The sequence below is a fragment of the Plectrocnemia conspersa genome, unplaced genomic scaffold, assembly GCF_051122295.1.
Source record: "Plectrocnemia conspersa isolate PC_06_02 unplaced genomic scaffold, ASM5112229v1 ptg000003l, whole genome shotgun sequence".
NCBI classification, from domain to species: domain Eukaryota; kingdom Metazoa; phylum Arthropoda; class Insecta; order Trichoptera; family Polycentropodidae; genus Plectrocnemia; species Plectrocnemia conspersa.
In genome coordinates this window covers 15,298,855-15,316,214 of record NW_028277167.1, presented here as the reverse complement: position 1 = coordinate 15,316,214, position 17,360 = coordinate 15,298,855, and the positions used below count along the sequence as shown (strand labels likewise).

Genomic DNA, 17,360 nt, shown 5'->3' with positions numbered 1-17,360 from the left:
TTGACTGTTAAGTTTATAGTTTGTTAATAAAATTCAATATCATATATAATAATATATAAAACATATTTATTTGAAGAAAGTTTACATGTAAATTATTTAATTGTTATTAATGCATAATAAAACATATAAATGCTAAATTAAAAATGTGTTTCAATTAATCTTTTCGTAGATGCGGTAATAATATTCTAATCCGTTTTCGACTTGCTTCTCCATTGGAACCGGCGTTGGTTCTTCGCTGTGATCTTCTATCAATTTAAAGTCGTTCTTGAACTCTGGGAAAAATGTATCGCAATCAAAGTTCTTTTGGATCTCGGTGATATATATTTTGTGAAAATTTGGGTGTTCTATTGAAGTCTGAAAGTGATAATTTAAAATATATATAGCAAACTGATTTATTAAATTACTGTTTTTAATACCTTATAAATCGACGATCCACCCACGACCCAAATGTTTTCTATATCTTCATTCTTTCCAAGTGCAACGACAGCTTCATCAAAGTTATCAAACACCAATACATCTCCAGAAACCTTTGATTTTAAAGCATCGGGAGTTTTCGTTAATACAACGTTGAGTCTTTGAGCTAAAGGCCTGTGTTTACTCGGAATGCTCTCCCATGTTTTCCTACCCATTATGACGGCGTTTTGTTTAGAAGTATCCTTAGTGAATAAAGTCATTCTTTTGAAATAAGCCATTTCATTTCTAAAATTAAAAGTAATTAAAGATATTTTTAAAAACATGTCTGGTGAAATCAAATTTTCTAGATTTTCTCTATATATTATACGTACTTCAATGTCCATGGTAAATCGCCATTCTTTCCGATTCCCAGATTCTCACTCACTGCCACAATTAGATTTAATTTAACAGGAGACATTTTTAAACTTTGAAAGTTAATAGTGATATGACAGCAATTTTTGACAGTTTAACCTACGCGGCGGTATTTGTACTTTTTTTATTTTGGCCATAGCAAAACATTTTTTGTCTATTAATAATTTTTTGTATAGTAATATTATTTAATTAAATAAATAAAAGACAGTAATTAAAAAAGCTGGTATCGTAAATTAATACTGAATATAATATAAACATACAGGACCAGCGCTAAGAAATGCGGGGCCCGAGGCAAAAATCAGGTGTGCCACCCCCTCTAAAAAAGTTTCTGAAAATTAGTACAAGATGATTTATAAATGTGTTTTTTTTTATTATTATTAAATTTTATAAAAAAATAGCATTTTTTAAATATCGTATATTTTTCACACCCGGAACTCAAGATAAAAGATAAAAAAGTTAAAAATTTGTACTAATTTATCCTTGGAATGAGTTGAGGCAGAATTATTTCGTTATATTACATAACAGCAAGATTTAATTTTTCAAATATAGTATATGAAAAACTGAAACTCGAAAAAATATATTAGTGATTAAAATGTATATGTATATTAAATAAAATTAATTATTCAATTATTAAATTTATTAGCTTTAAACCATAAAAAAACTTTTTATGTTTGAATTTCAACTTTATCTTAATTAGTTATTTTAATGCCCTAGCGGTGTACAAATAAAAACACATAATTTTCATCTATAAAACTATTTTTTTATATATATATTTTATAAAATAATAGTAGTGACGGACATTGTTGACAAATATTGCGAAATAGCATTAGTGACGGACATTGTTATATGGAGAAGTATGTATATTAGTTAACGTTCCATGGAATATTCCAAACGAGTTCATTGCCAGAGACTGCAAGTGTGAAAGTATTCAAACTGTAATAAAAAATCTTTGCAAAAACTACATAAAAAAACAAAGTACATATTAATAAACTATCTAGGAATTAAATAAGTGTCAATAAAGTAAAAAAACGTAGACTTAAACGTTTAAATATATTATAACGAACTATACTAATCATTTAACAATATACCATATATTTATTTAAGATTTACCATATAAGCTTACACTACTTACAAAACTAAACAACACATATTTATGTATATATGTGTTTATGTGTGTATATGTGTGTATATATGTATATGTGTATTTGTATGTGCATATATATATGTATGTGTGTATATGCATGTATGTTAAAAATAATAGAACAAGTAAAGGATGATTCCCCCGTGCTATACTTTTCCCCTTGTTATTATTAAAAAAGGGAAAGAGAAAAAATGGCAATAAAAATCACCTTTTGTCAATAAACAGATTGTGTAATAAAGGAGATAAAAAAATGTATTGTTTAATTACAATTATCTACAAAAAGTGGCATTTCAGTTCAAGTATATAACATACTAAAATTTATCATTATATATAATCATGTGTCTAAAATATAGGCTGTTTTCAATTATTAGAAAATTTGAAAATGGAATAGAATTTCTGAAAACAATAGATATTTTACAGTGAAATTAATTCCAAAAAATATTTTTAACTCAAAAACAATTTGTGAAAGCACGTCATAATTACCATCGTAAATACAGGGAAATTATAATCTTTTGTGTATTATGGTTTACGTAAATAAAACGCCATCGGGCGATAAAAAAGACCACTGATATTCATTCCTTGCATTATTTTACCTTCGATATCTAGCAAATTTCACTTTTTCAAGACGTGGACATATTTCGTTGGTCGATTAAACAAACGCAACAATTGGTTGATTGATCTATGCATTGCTGTGGTTCGCTAAAGACCTCCCCAATCAACGGTACAAAAGGTCTGATATCCGATAGAGACCATATAGACTGCAGGGAGACGAAACAGTAGGCAGACGGCAGGAAGGTAAAGTAGAAGACAATGAGATAAATCAGAGATACGGCCCCCCTGCGAGTTAAGTCAAGCAACAAAAGACCTTAGAGGAGCATCCAGCGGACAACGTTATTTCATAGCTTCTCTACCAGCGCTCGGAGAAAAGCACATACAACTCAAATTTGTAATACTGAATAAATTGTAAGTAGCTTTCCGGCGTTGATTTCTGGCTGCAAAGTCACACCCATTGGGCCTTAAAAACCAAAAAATATTATAATGTCCATAATTTTTTTCCTAAAAAATAAGAACTTATGAATAGAAAAATAATAGTTAAGCAGGTTGATGACGTAAATAAAATAATTGGCATAAGAAATACTAGAAACTATATAAACATCTGTGACGTTGCTAACCGATACACAAATATTTTTGCATGTAAAATAACAACAATAACTGAATGTGTTTTCGTGCAAGACGATCTTGCTTTTGCAAAATCTTAAGAAATACAAATGCATTGGAAATAAAATAAGCACATTATTTTATCAAAGCGGGCGTTACGAGTTTTTTGTCGAGAAAGTCGCTTGACGCGTTTTTTTTTCATAATACAATTCAAAAAAATATTAGTAAAAATAAAAAAAATCGAGCAGAGCCTCTTAAAGCACAGGCCCACGGCGATTGCCTCGCTCGCCTTGCCCTAACACCGAGCCTGTATACATATAATACTAAATTAGATAATATTACAGCTACACTACAGGGTACTAATTACAATTTATTATTTTATAGCTTAAATATTGTTATCTTACAGTTGGTTTATATTAAGATGTAGATATTTACTACTAGAAACATTATATTTACTCAAATTAAACATTTCATAAACTATTTAAGCTCTACAAATAGCATTATACATTTTTATTTAAAGCTACTATTTTGCAATTTTAATAAATATGTTATAAAGCATATCGAATATTAAAGGTCAACTCACAATTTTTTTTAAATATTTCATTATAATATTCAGCAAGATAGATTAGCAATTACTTACACCTAAAATACTTGAACTCAATTCACACATGAACCGTAATGCCTTTGGACGGTGGATGAAGCACCACCGCCGTTGTCTATCCGTCGAAGTCCACCAAAATAATGTTGCGCCAGTGGTATCAGAATGCCGCCAAGTTTTGTCCACAATAAAATAAATACATATGTATATAAATAGGCACCCATACTATTATATTATAATAATAATATTTTTTGTTGTAGAACAATGACAACGACGACGACGACGACGATAAACGACACGCACACGTTTTATAGATCACCAGGATTGCATAAAGAGAGGTAGAGCTTATTATGTGATTGATTACCCCGTCTGATAATTATTATTGCGCGTATTGTGGCAAGAGTCAGTGTCATTTAAATCTCTGCTTCGTTTGTAACGCGCCACTTTTAATAAATTACATTAACACCATTTATGTGTAAATCTGAATAAGAGATGAAAAAATTTACTCAGGAGAAGGGAATCAATAATAATTGTATCACAATGCAAAAAATCGTATTTCTGAAAGACGACTTTAAAAAAATGATACTAGTTTGATCATACAATATATTTGAAGTATTGCGTATTTTATTACAGTGATGATTTAAGCCTACGGTGTCTTGATAAAATGGGATTTCCCGTACTTTACTCAAGAAAAAAATAAGGAAAACCCCAACAGTCAGAATTTCCGAAAAGCAAAACACTCAGTGTTTTAACATACATACATAGGATATTATTAAGTATTATGTTTTATTATATATAATAATAGTATAGAAATATACAAATACGATTTTGCGTGTCAACTATAATCAAGACTCATTATATATGAAATTTACTGATTTTTTGCATAGACTATTGTAATCGAGGTCATGAGTTTCAGTAAACTTAAAATTAAAAAAATCTTAAACCAATTTAACCCCTTTTATAATGTTATATTTTGATTACAAATAATTATTTATCAAAGTAGAGCGTATAATGATATCTGTCGTATAATAATGATGGTATCTATTAATGATATAAATGATCGGAATGTACTATGCCTATTAATCTTAAATTTAATAAGACATACATATATAGATACGTATATATTATTTTTAAATGAAATAGCACTGAGTTTTGCTAATTGTGAACTAGCGGAATCAGTCAAGGTTAAAGTTTTCAAAGTCCAAGACATTATATTTTCATGACCTTATATGATTTTGATTACATAACGATTTTATTCTTTTGTATTTTGTTTTTTTGTTTCATCGTATTTATTATAAATATAAGGAGTTTGTATATATCATCAGTTTGTTTTGCTTTAAAATAAATACTGATGTATAAAACTGTTGATTAGTAAAAAAAATGATTAATTTTCGGACAACCTGTATAAAGCACGAAAAGATAATGTAGCATTTAAAGCGAGTGAATGTGTTTTATGCCAATAGTATTACTTGTACCTGTTGTTCATCAGTATAAACTCGTGCACTGTTCAACACGGTCACGTTTGAAGGTGTCCTCTCATCTTCTTCCCGTTGATCGTAATTTCAATACATTTCTTTTTAAAACCCGTTTAGTCAGACGCAAATTCCGAGTATTAGGAGAGAGGCTGTACCGAAATCTCTGAACTGTTAGTGAAAAAATAAAATAAAACATACTCAAGTTTAACAAACGTCACATACATATATGTATGTATCATAAAAACGCTTTCAATATGTGTGCAGATTGTGAAATTAGCAAACGTGCACGAGTTTCACTTCTGCAATAAGCATAAATGTGTTGTTCGAACATATTTTATGACTGCGCATTGTAAATACTGTCAATCAATTAAATTAGTTATATTACAATCGTCATAATCAATCACAGAAACAATGCAGTTGATAACGAGATGTGTATCTGAATTATTTTCCATAAATCTTTCTTTCTGTTTTTCTGAATGTGAATAACTTTGTTGATAGATAGCCTTTGCTATAAAAGGTTAGCTCATATGTTTCCGGAAATTATATACATTTTTATTTATTATAAATTATAATACATTAATTATTTTTTCCTGTGTTACAATAGTGATAATTTTATCATAAACTTGTTATCATCATAATCATAATATCATTGTGTAAGTGTAATTATTATTATATTTGCTATGTGAGTGACATACAAACTGTATTTTAGGACCCAAATGGAACTGTATCATTAAACATCAATAAAAATGGAGAATCCAACATATCTTGCTGATTTCGATAGAAAACATGATGAAAATGAGGTAAACACGAATTTAATTACTCTTATGAAACTACTTTAAAATTACTTACATTAAGTCTATGCGTATTAGAACTAAGCATACATAGATATGAATATCTTTCGCAAGTGATTGATGTTTTATTATGTAACAATCCCTTGAATATCAGGGATAATAAAATAATTAGAAGAGTGTTTCGAATGATTTTTAATTGTATTTGTGCTAAATGATTATTCTTGTATTTATATGTACTTATTGTTTTTGATAGATGATAGATAATGAGCTAATAGATTTATCAGATATATGTTAATACTAGTTCTGATTAAATTCAGCTCATTATTTTTGTGTCAGTTTTATTTCCAAAAAATGATAAAGAAATAAATATAACGTGGACAACTCTTATAAGTGACTTATGGTAGGGAATGTATATGTACCAAAAAACCGTTATTGAGCCTTAAAAAACCGTTAAAAATTAACTGTTCAAAAGTGAAGCTTTCGTATGAGAGTAAAATACAGGTATGAGGCGATGCATTACGCTCATCGTTAATATTGCAAAAGATACAGCGATAAATATATCCATGCAACTATGCTAAATCCAGTCAAATGATCTGGAGGAGCTTCTTATATTCTAAAATGGAAGATATAAATTGTCCTGGAACTTTTTCATCCCTTCAATGAAAAATATTCAGCACACTTTCTCGATTAATGCAGAAAAAATAAGATTAAAAATATTTATTTATTTGATTATATTTTTAATCATATTTTTTTCTGGATTAATCAAAAAACTTGTACAGAATATTTTTCATTAAATGAATGAAAAAATCCAGGACAATTTATATCTTCCATTCCGGAATATAAGAAGCACCCTCAGATCATTTGACTCTTGATTTCGCACAGTTGCATGGAGATATTTATCGGTGTATCTTTTGCAATATTAACGATAAGCGTAGTACACCACCTCTGACCTGTATTTTACTCGCAAACGAAAGCTTCATTCTTCAACAGTTCAGTTTTAACGGTTTTTTGGTATGTATACCATAAGTGACATATAAGAGTTGTTCACGTTGTGTTTAACTCTTAAAATTATTTTGCAAATACAACTGACACAAAAATAATGAGCTAAATTTAATCAGCACATAGTTAAGTTAACATATATACGATAAATCGGTTAAAAAATTTAAATTATTAATGCTAAAACTAATACATTTTAACTCAAAGTTTTCAAAATAGTTTTCAATTTAAAATTAGTAAATGAACAATTAACCGTAAATTTACTAAGATATTTCTAGCTTACAAAATGTTTGGATCCTCATTAATCAGTGCGACGTTCAAAGATTTTCTTATAAAAGTAATTGCTTTATTTGCGACTTTTTATGAAGTTTTTATCGATGGCGTTTAACGGTCGTATTTGAGCGGTTTTAAAGCACTTAAAAAAATGGACATGCACAAAAGATACAGTCGCTAATGTTAATTTAATGTTGAAAGCAAACGGTCTAACTAGATAGTTATTAGACAATAACAAATAGTATGTTTCCGCCCCGAATCATCGCATTGGCCAGGCGATTGAGAACTGAAAGAGCGTTAAACTTCCTTCATTACTCAAGAGGTATATAAGCTCTTAAAAATCTGTACTGAATTTACATCCGCAAGAAACACGCTTTCGTCAGAAATGGACACTGAAGTACCACTTTGATCACAAACTTGAAAAAAGAGAGTTTAGCCAAACTCGTACTCGTGCATCATTTTTTTCATTTATTTGTGATATAACGTTTTTTTGTGAAACGGGAACTGCTGTAGTTTTAATTATATCCAATTTATTAAGATAGTCTGGTCCGCTGTTTTGTTATAAAATAGCGGCTATTAAAAAAATCCTTACTACAAAAAGTTTAAAAATATTATAAAATCAAAAAAATAATTTTAAATTGAATATAATTAATCGTAATGAAACTTTTCATTTTATACATTTTTATGTACAGAAATCCACCTTATTTATGCGTACTTTGCCGGACGGATTTTTTTGATATAATTAAGTACTTTTATTATAGCATTTTAGCAGTTGGGTGTTGACGGGTAGCAGTTACAAACAGATTAGAATGCCGCAGTAGTGTTTTATTAAATTAGTGTATTAGTTTTTGCAAATTATATGAATGATTCTTGGACGAGGGTCCGCCGACCGTCGCGTTCCCGCCACCGTCACCAGATTGCCGCATAGTTTTGTGGCCAAATAAATCGGCTCTCAAAGCATCAAATAAAATATAGCACTACATATTAATTTTAAATAAAATAATAAATAGTGCTGCGCTTCAAATAAATTATTTAAAAATTATTTGAATGCATAAGCATAGGAATTTTTTGAAGAAAGCAAAAATTATATTTCAAGATAACGTTTTACCAAATTTTTCTCTTTATAAAAGTAACATAGTCAATTAAGGTTATAAAATAGGTTAGGTACTTAATATGATAGACTAGAATAACTATTTATAAACCACACACATATATACTAAACCTATGTATAATTATGTAAAATAAGAACTGTATAATTCATTATAATGGGTAGAGTTTTTCTGTTGATTTTGTACAACGAAAACACTATGTGAAAAGTACTCTTTATTGTTATTTACAAAAGTTCATAGATCAATACTCAATAACAATCAATATGTGTGAAATGATTTTAATAAATATTTGAGCAATATTATTATAAACATATTAGTAAATTTTATTTATAATTAAAATATTAGTTAACTGTAAAATTATATGCTGATTACAAATATTAGTTTTAATGGCATGACTTTTTTTATTTCGAAATTTTATTTAATATTATAAATAAATTATTGTAACCATATAAAAAATAAAAATCGACTATAACAAAAAAAACTTCAATATGTCATCAGCAACAACAAACTAGTAGCAAAGTCATACCGAAATAAAAATTGATTGGCTTATAATTTTAAAAAACATAATTAAAAGATTGAGAGCAAAACTTATATTTAATCAATATATAATCATGATTTATAAAATAATAATTTCGAGTACTTTGTGAAAAGATGATCTTGTAAGATTAATGGTTAATAAAAATATGTAATGTTTTTCTAGTTTTCAAACAACGGTATGCTTGAGTTATCCATGGACCCAGTAAAAGAGGACAATGAGAGCAAGTTTAAAAATATGTTAAATAGTAAAAGGAATAAGAAAATAATAAAATACTCGTGGTTAGTTGTATTGAATTTAGCAGTATTTGGATACTTTTTTACAGCGCTAAATTTTTGGTACCACTACAGTAAGTTGACTTTTTTGACTTGTTCTTACATGTAATATTTAATTTCATTAATAGATTGATTTTTTCAGCAAATAGAGGATGGGAGCTATGCGATGGGTTCGGCATGCTCCTGATTTTATACTGTGTAGTGTATTTTGTGTTACTTTACTATGCGTGCAAAAGGTTTTTCGGTAAAACCATAGTAAGAGTGGCGCTAAAGCCAATATATGGCGCTTATTGTAAAATATGTGATAATAGGTATTCATTTTAATTTTTAATTATATTTATTTATGTATGAGTAATTGTTTATATTTATTTTAGAAAGACGTATTATATTTTCCATTCGGCAATAATCGGGGTGTTACTACTGACTCTAGTTGTATTTTTATATTTCGATACGTATGGCTCTCGAGAAAGACTGATATCGTTAATAGGACTAGTGTTCTTTTTGGTGTTCGGCTATGTGTTTTCTAAAGACAGATCAAAGATCATTTGGAGGCCGGTTATTTGGGGAGTTGCATTGCAATTTGGATTAGGGTTGTTTACCATACGATGGGAAGTGGGTAGACTGATCTTTAAATGTGCTGGAGATAAGGTAGTTATTTTTTTATAATTATCTTATTAAATATGTGCAAATATATATTATTACACACATCATTCTTTTTTACCAGGTTGAAAAATTCTTAGGCTATTCAGATTCGGGCAGTTCGTTCGTTTTCGGCAGCATGCTTGTTGACGATTTAGGAGTATTTGCATTTAAAGTGAGTGTTTCATCTATTTTTTAGAATGAATAATATTTATTACAGGTTAAGAACAGATTCCCATGACTTTTAAATTTAATAATGCTTTAATAATATATTTTAATTTTTATAGGTACTACCTGTAATATTCTTCTTCAGTCTCATAATTGAGGTTTGTTTCTATTGGGGTGCTATGCAATGGGTTTGCTTGAAGATGGGTTGGTTTTTGCAAGTGACAATGGGAACTACAGTCTGCGAAAGTGTCATATGTGCTGCGAATACTTTCTTGGGAATGGTGAGTTAAAATTTACTATTATAAGATACAAGGGTACCGTTTTAGAACTTAATTGTCCACTCATATACTTGCTGAAGTGACCGACATGCATCACAATACTGAATTTATATCCGTCGATGAATTAAAGATATTTGGCTCGTTTATTACTGAAAAAATAAATACCAGAGCGCTGCCACTCTTTAGTGCACGTTGCAAATGAAGTGGCCATTCTAAGCTACTGTTTTTTTAAACTAAATATTTCACGGTTGCAAATTTACATGACAGTTAAGCGGTGTTTTGATTTTTTTCGCGCGTTCAAGGTTCTTGTTTGGTTCACTCTTATATGCAGGTCTGCCGAGAGTTGAGGGGGGAGAGGGGACAAATTGCCGAGGCCCGTTCTCCTTGAAATATCATAGCAAAAAAAGTAAAAATCTACCCCAAATAATGAATCTGAACTAAACTACAGTTGTTTGAGATGTACCTATATACTGATCCTTTAGCCTTTTTTAATACATATTATACAATAAATAAAAGGAGCGGAACATTGCCTTCAAAAACACCCACTTTCTAGCTAGTACTTTCACAATAAATATTATTATTCAAAGGGACAGACTGTAGTTTTTTGACGCGGCTGCGTTTGTGAGATTATTGATGACTATTGCTTAAAAAATTTGACTACAGTACTAGTTCAATCATATAAATTTAATGTTTCTATAGATTTAACAACTGGATTTAATGCAGAAAATTAAATAAATAATACATTCAGTTTCATGTGGTTATTAGTAAAAGAAAATCTAGAAAAAATAATCTCGAATCTATCCAGAAAATATTTTTTAAGATATGTCATTTCAGTAAAATCATATCGGAATTAATTTTCACAAATAGATAGATAATATTATTTAACAGATAGGCACTAATATGCTGCTCTAAAATGTTTATGAACTCAATTTGACAGATGCGAAACGTCTATTTGGTGTTCAAACCCAAACCTAACCCAATAAAAGTGCAAAACTAATTATAGTTTTAGAACTTTCATTAGGTTAACTCCAAAATACAAACTAAGCCAACTTATCTCTCGGAGGGAAATAAGCGGAAGCTCAATACACCCGAGAGACGTGTCCCTATCCAGAAAAAAAATCATGGTTCTCTACGTTTACTTTTATTTTGTTTCGATGTACGAGACAATGAGACGCTTTTTCTCAACAAAAAAATCTTTTACGAATGGAATATTTATTAACGGTATCTACTATGACCGAAATTCGCAGAATTAGTTTGTTGCACGAACCAAAATATATATAAGGTCCAGCCTTTATTGTTAAACACGCACATCTGAAAAACAGATGTGCGTCGTAAATTTTTATAAATTTTGTGCTTCGTTTTTGTGTTTATTATTTCAAGACACAGAGATTATATTTCAATTAAACAAACACCGATACGAATCCGATATTTATGTATATAAATTCTTTCCAAACATTATTAGTTATTGTATATACAATAAATTCGATAAAAATATACATTTAAAATGTTCGATCAATTTCACTGAATTAATTTTATGATTTAAAAAAGTTAAAATTACGTCCCTGATAAAAAAATATGTAATAATAAATTAAGCATTTTGACGCTTTCACTGATCATTAATTCGCACACCAATAATTATTTTTAATTTAATAATATTTAACTGGCAGTTAATTGATCTTTTGCACTAATTGGTTAAATATATTTATATCGGTGAAAACCTGGGAAAAAATAACGAATATATTTTAATATTGAATATGTGATCTTAAGAAGATTGTATAATATTGTTTTTATATGTATTACTGTACTCAAATTTAATCTAATATCAACTTTGTTTAATATTTTAGTCAGAATCACCCTTACTCATAAGACCATACATTCCAGACCTTACAAAATCAGAACTACATGCTATTATGTCCTCAGGATTTGCAACTGTATCAGGTTAGTAAAAAAACAGAAAATTAAAAAAAAACATAGGATATGTTTTGATAATTATGAATATGCTTTTAGGAACTGTTCTGGCAGCTTATATAAATTTTGGAGTCAATCCAGCGCATTTGATCACAGCTAGTGTAATGTCAGCTCCTGCTGCACTATGCTACGCCAAATTGTTCTATCCCGAATTGGAAAAATCTAAAACTGCAGTCAGTAACATTGTCATAATGAAGAGGTAATTCAGAATCAAGGAAAATTATTTTTAGATTTTATTTATCTAATTATGTAATATTTTTAGCGAAGAGTCTTCAGTGTTAGATGCTGCTTCAAAAGGAGCGTCCGGGGGAATAGTTTTAGTGTTAAACATAGCCGCTAATTTGATAGCTTTCGTATCTTTAATTGCATTTGTTAACGGCATATTGGGATGGCTTGGAATGCTTGTTGGAATTGATTTGAGCTTACAATGGATTTTAGGGAAAGTCTTCACGCCGCTTAGTTGGATCATGGGTAAGTTAGATTTTCATCTTATATTTTTAGTCAATTTTAATGAAATTATTATTATTAGGAGTTCCATGGAGTGAATGCGAAATAGTCGGTGAACTGATTGGAATTAAGACTATTATCAATGAGTTCGTCGCTTATGAAAAATTAGGCAATTATACAGCAGATGGAAGGTTATCTGTAAGTATTTAATTAGCTAATACATTTATGTTCAATATTTATTATTAAATAATTTTAGTCTAGGGGAGAAGCAATAGCTACTTATGCTCTATGTGGATTTACAAACCCAAGTTCTATTGGAATAATGGTAGGAGCTCTGAGTGCTATGGCTCCAAGTAGAAGAAGTGATATAGCTGGAGTAGCTATGAGAGGAATGGTTGCTGGTTGTGCTGTTTGTTTCATGACAGCGTGTATTGCAGGTACACTAGAATATATTTCATAATAAAATAATCGAAAGAGTTGTAATTTATATATACATAAATCAATATTTGAGCAGCATCTCGAACGTGACTACAATCGTGATGCCGGAGAGGCAGATAAAGGAATTTATTAAATACAAACAGAATCAGATAAAATTACAACAAATAATCTTTTTAATATCTAATAACAGTTTAATGTACTTTTAAAGGTTATCGCTTTTAATAATCACATTTTCATGAACAATAGATTAAAAAAATATCAAATCTAGTTATTAATTAGCAGTATATTTATGACAGTTTTATGTGTTTTTACATTTACTAAAGAATGTGATTTGTACTAACGTATAATATTTTTTTAGGAATCCTATTACCGCCTGGAGCATTTTCTACACCTGGAAATACAACGTTTGAAATTTTAAATTTACCATCATATTAATGCGAGTGAATATTGAATTGATTTATCCTATAGACAGAGAGGAATCTATATGAACATTCTCCCATAAAAATATATATCATTTATTATTTATTTATTTAATGTGCCATTATATGTCTTAAGATGTGTAACTGATAAAATTTCAGATTTTAAATTATTAATGTATTTAATAAAATATTGTAGTATTACAAATTAAAAAAAATAAAAATTTACTTATGTTAAAAAATCCAACCTCAGTAATCTAGTCTTTATGTAAAAACATAGGTAATTTAATTATATTTTATATAAATAAATATTTTTATTGACAAAGTAAGAAAAATCTAGTTTTAATTTCTGTCTACCTTTTTATTGTTGATACCTCAATAAAAATCTCATATAAAAATTAATGAGTAGGTTATATATTGTAAAATTATATGTAAACTATACTACACGGCTCTGTAGAGTTTTAAATGTAACGCATTGTCTTTAACGGTTAAAATAATATTTAAAAGATACATAGCGCATGATGAAAATAGTTGCATTAATCTAGAAATTCCAGACAAAATAAACTATGCCATTTTTATGACGCTACAGCTCACCGTAAGAAAGTTTTTGCTGTTTTTGTAAACATATTTGTTGCTTTATGGTTCAGTAATTTCGAATAAATATATTTTTTCATTGTTCAATACAGTATGACAGAAAATACACGTGCCTGTCTGTCAGTCACAAGAATTCCTCCAAATAGTGAACAGTAGCGACGTGACATTTGCACATATTCTGGATGCCATTTTTAAGACAGCTGTGGTATCTTAAATATTTTATAATTTTTAATTAGTATTATGAACGAAAATCAAATATAGATAAACATATTTATATCAAATGCATATTTTTTTTGTTTTATTAATTTACAAAAGTTTAGTTCATTTTTCACAAATTTATAGCACAAGTGTTTGATTCTATGACGCATCTGAACTAGGGCGTGAATAATTTTGTGTATGGAATGCAAAATGTTTGGCAATTATAATCTAGAAAAAAAATCGGATGCCACATTTACTTACTATTAGACATTGAATATATATGTATTTTTGAGTAATTTTAAGTATATACACGCATCCTTCAATTTACGCGTTAAATATGTTCCTTGAATTACACAAAACGATCAATTAGTATTTAACCGTTTCTTATAAACTAAACGATCTAAATATTCAGCGACACGTGGGCAATTCAGGACACACCGCATGGGCAGTGGAGGAGGTTCCAGATGTAGGTCAAGAAGTGGGAGTAAGAAATTAAACACATGCGATTGTACATTGCTGCGCTATACGCATGAAACCAAATATGTTTGATTTAGAGTATTTAAAAAACATGTTTTTTTAATTGCGTGAAGTGAAACTGTGTTAATCAAAGTATAAGTCATATAATTGAATAAATAAAATATATTTGTACATTTGATTTAAATATACGTATAAGTCCGAGAATGAAACTAACTTTACTGAACCTTACTTGTTTTTATAAAAATAAAATAGAGAACGAATCAAGACAGCAACTACACAAAGTAATGGTTGATCGCTTCCTTTGATTATTATTTTTAAAGACTTATTCTACATTTCTGCATATATACATTTTAAAACAAAGAAACCATTAAAAACGGACACGTCTGATTAATTTATAATAAATAATCAGACGTATAAATATTAATTTATAGAAGTAGCAAACATTTTTGTTAATAGTATTTTTAAATGTTAACTCTTTATTGAAACAGCATTTGTATTAATACGTGTAAATTGTTTAACTCTACAGGGAGAAAAAACAACCGTATGTATAGATCTAACATGTTATTTTGACTGGATTTTCTTAATGTTTACTCATGTTACTTTTTGTCAAATTTTCTCGAGACGCTTTTTAAGATACTTATTATTTTGCAGTTGTGAGATTTTTATTGCATATGTGTAATAATGGTAGGAATAATGTAATCGATTGTTATTAATTATAATTAAAAATATGAGATTTACATTACATTTAAAATTAATTCATAATATGTATCTGGTTTATATAAAGTTATCTATATTATGTAGTATTTTCCTGTTTACTGGATGTGTATATAGATATTCAATATATACTGTATTCCAGGAAAAGCCAAGTCGTCAATTAATAAAATTTATAATAATTGTACTAGAGTTTTCATTAGTTAAATGGCAGAGTATGAGTAAAATGGGAGTAAGGAGGTTTCCTCTAGAAACAGAAACAACCTAATAATACTTCCGCGACAAACACTCGGACGTAGCAGACTTGCGAGAATACAAACACCAGCTGATCAGTTAAAATGCTATCTTTAGGGCCAGGTTTAACGGTGACATCGATTAACATCGAAGGTCTAGCAACAACCAATGAAATCGTCTAAGAGAGGTCATACTATTGGCCGCCTTTTGGAGTAACCTGTGAGGTGGACAGAAATAGGAAAAGCGTTAAGGTTGCTACATTTTTATTTTTGCGGATTGTCTTAGGAATTATTATTATACAAATTCACAACTCATATTGTACAATATAATTAATTTTGAAACTCCAATCAATTAGATTGACCGTATGAGAAAAACAATTATGTGAATTATCCTTATGAAAATTAGAGATATGGAAAATTATCATCCAGATATTGTGCCATCAGATCGATGCAACATTTTTTAGATGATAAAACAAGTACAAATTATGAAGATGACAAAATAAAACTCTCTGAAAATTGCATTTTCTGCCCTTATAATTTTATGAAAAATGCTTAAAAAATACAATAGAAAAGTACAAACATTATATATTATGTAATGAAATTACACTTTGTATTATTAATAAAAACGTGATTTTTTTACTCATCTAATATCTGTTACGATTTGTAATGCTTAATTCTGATTAAAATTATCCTTAAAATATATTTGTGATAAGGGTAGTGATTTGTTTACTAACCTACACGAAAAGATTGAGGGACTGCAATTACATGATACATGAATCAATTCCAGATATGCTAGTAAAATGTCTCATATAAACGACAATATAATATTCATAAGCATAAATTATCATGAAAATGTGTTACTATGTGACGTTAATCCTTATCTGGTATATGCAGTCATGCAGCACTGCATCTTTTCAACATCTTCAATTGGTGAAAAATGGAAGTCTTCGTGCCAATTTATTCAAAGTGGGCGCACAAATAGATGACAAAACGTTATTATGCCAACCGTATGCAGAGTTGTACAATTGTTTAATAGTCTCACAAGGATATAGACCTTTTTGAAATTAAATTATATTCTCTGGTAGCTCGAGTAGAACATAAATAGTCTCGAAACCAAAGACTTATTTAATATTCATTATTATTAATATGTATTTTGCATATTTCCAAAATTATGTAATATAATAGTATTCAGCAGAAATGAATTTTCTCTGTTTTATTTTAATTAAATGACAAAAAACTTGATATAGACAAACAGGTAGATGTAATCTACACTGATTTTGAAGAGGCTTTTGATAAACTTTATCATACTTCAATTCTTAAAAATGTATGTGTATGAGTTTTTTTTGAGTTATACTATGTTTATTAATTATATCAATAAATTTATGCTTTATTAATAATTGTTATGTTTTGCCTAAGATCTTAACGTATTTCTTTAAATACATTTAATTGAGGGTTGTAGATAATTTAAATTAGAATAGCATTTAGAATAAAAAAAAATATTACATGATCTATTTTAGAGAAAGAATAGCGCCTTATTTCAAGCTGACTGCATATTCCATCAGCATATGCAATAAAATTAAATAGCTCGAGGGTACTGTCTTATTTGTATAATCATTA

The 17,360-nt window shown here is 28.8% G+C and overlaps 2 protein-coding genes across 4 annotated transcripts; one reads left to right on the top strand and one right to left on the bottom strand.

The window, feature by feature from the left end:
* Nucleotides 1-44: 44 nt before the first annotated feature.
* Nucleotides 45-956, bottom strand: Dhfr (dihydrofolate reductase). Its single transcript, XM_088182058.1, has 3 exons — nt 786-956; nt 417-699; nt 45-354 (listed from the first exon to the last, which is right to left on the bottom strand). Exons 1-3 carry the CDS (start codon nt 869-871, stop codon nt 151-153), a joined length of 573 nt encoding a protein of 190 aa, XP_088038184.1. The 5' UTR covers nt 872-956; the 3' UTR covers nt 45-150.
* Nucleotides 957-5,202: 4,246 nt separating this feature from the next.
* CNT2 (Concentrative nucleoside transporter 2) lies at nt 5,203-13,865 on the top strand. Of its 3 annotated transcripts, none has more exons than XM_088182162.1 (13): nt 5,203-5,278; nt 5,907-5,997; nt 9,067-9,250; nt 9,319-9,487; nt 9,551-9,824; nt 9,901-9,990; nt 10,103-10,264; nt 12,106-12,199; nt 12,269-12,428; nt 12,492-12,700; nt 12,759-12,874; nt 12,933-13,113; nt 13,473-13,865. In XM_088182162.1, exons 2-13 carry the CDS (start codon nt 5,944-5,946, stop codon nt 13,547-13,549), a joined length of 1,770 nt encoding a protein of 589 aa, XP_088038288.1. In that variant the 5' UTR covers nt 5,203-5,278; nt 5,907-5,943; the 3' UTR covers nt 13,550-13,865. The 3 variants fall into 3 exon arrangements, with proteins under 3 accessions (XP_088038288.1, XP_088038289.1, XP_088038287.1); XM_088182163.1 differs by having other exon boundaries at nt 5,206-5,250; XM_088182161.1 differs by having other exon boundaries at nt 5,210-5,367.
* Nucleotides 13,866-17,360: the final 3,495 nt, after the last annotated feature.

Bases quoted from the DNA above. Each gene is read 5' to 3' on its own strand.
- CNT2 (XM_088182162.1), top strand. From the start codon at position 5,944: ATGGAGAATCCAACATATCTTGCTGATTTCGATAGAAAACATGATGAA. The intron at 9,825-9,900 runs GTAGTTATTTTT...CTTTTTTACCAG, and splicing joins TTAAATGTGCTGGAGATAAG to GTTGAAAAATTCTTAGGCTA. The intron at 10,265-12,105 runs GTGAGTTAAAAT...TTAATATTTTAG, and splicing joins CGAATACTTTCTTGGGAATG to TCAGAATCACCCTTACTCAT.
- Dhfr (XM_088182058.1), bottom strand. From the start codon at position 871: ATGTCTCCTGTTAAATTAAATCTAATTGTGGCAGTGAGTGAGAATCTG. The intron at 700-785 runs GTACGTATAATA...TTTTAATTTTAG, and splicing joins GATTTACCATGGACATTGAA to AAATGAAATGGCTTATTTCA. The intron at 355-416 runs GTATTAAAAACA...TATCACTTTCAG, and splicing joins GTGGATCGTCGATTTATAAG to ACTTCAATAGAACACCCAAA.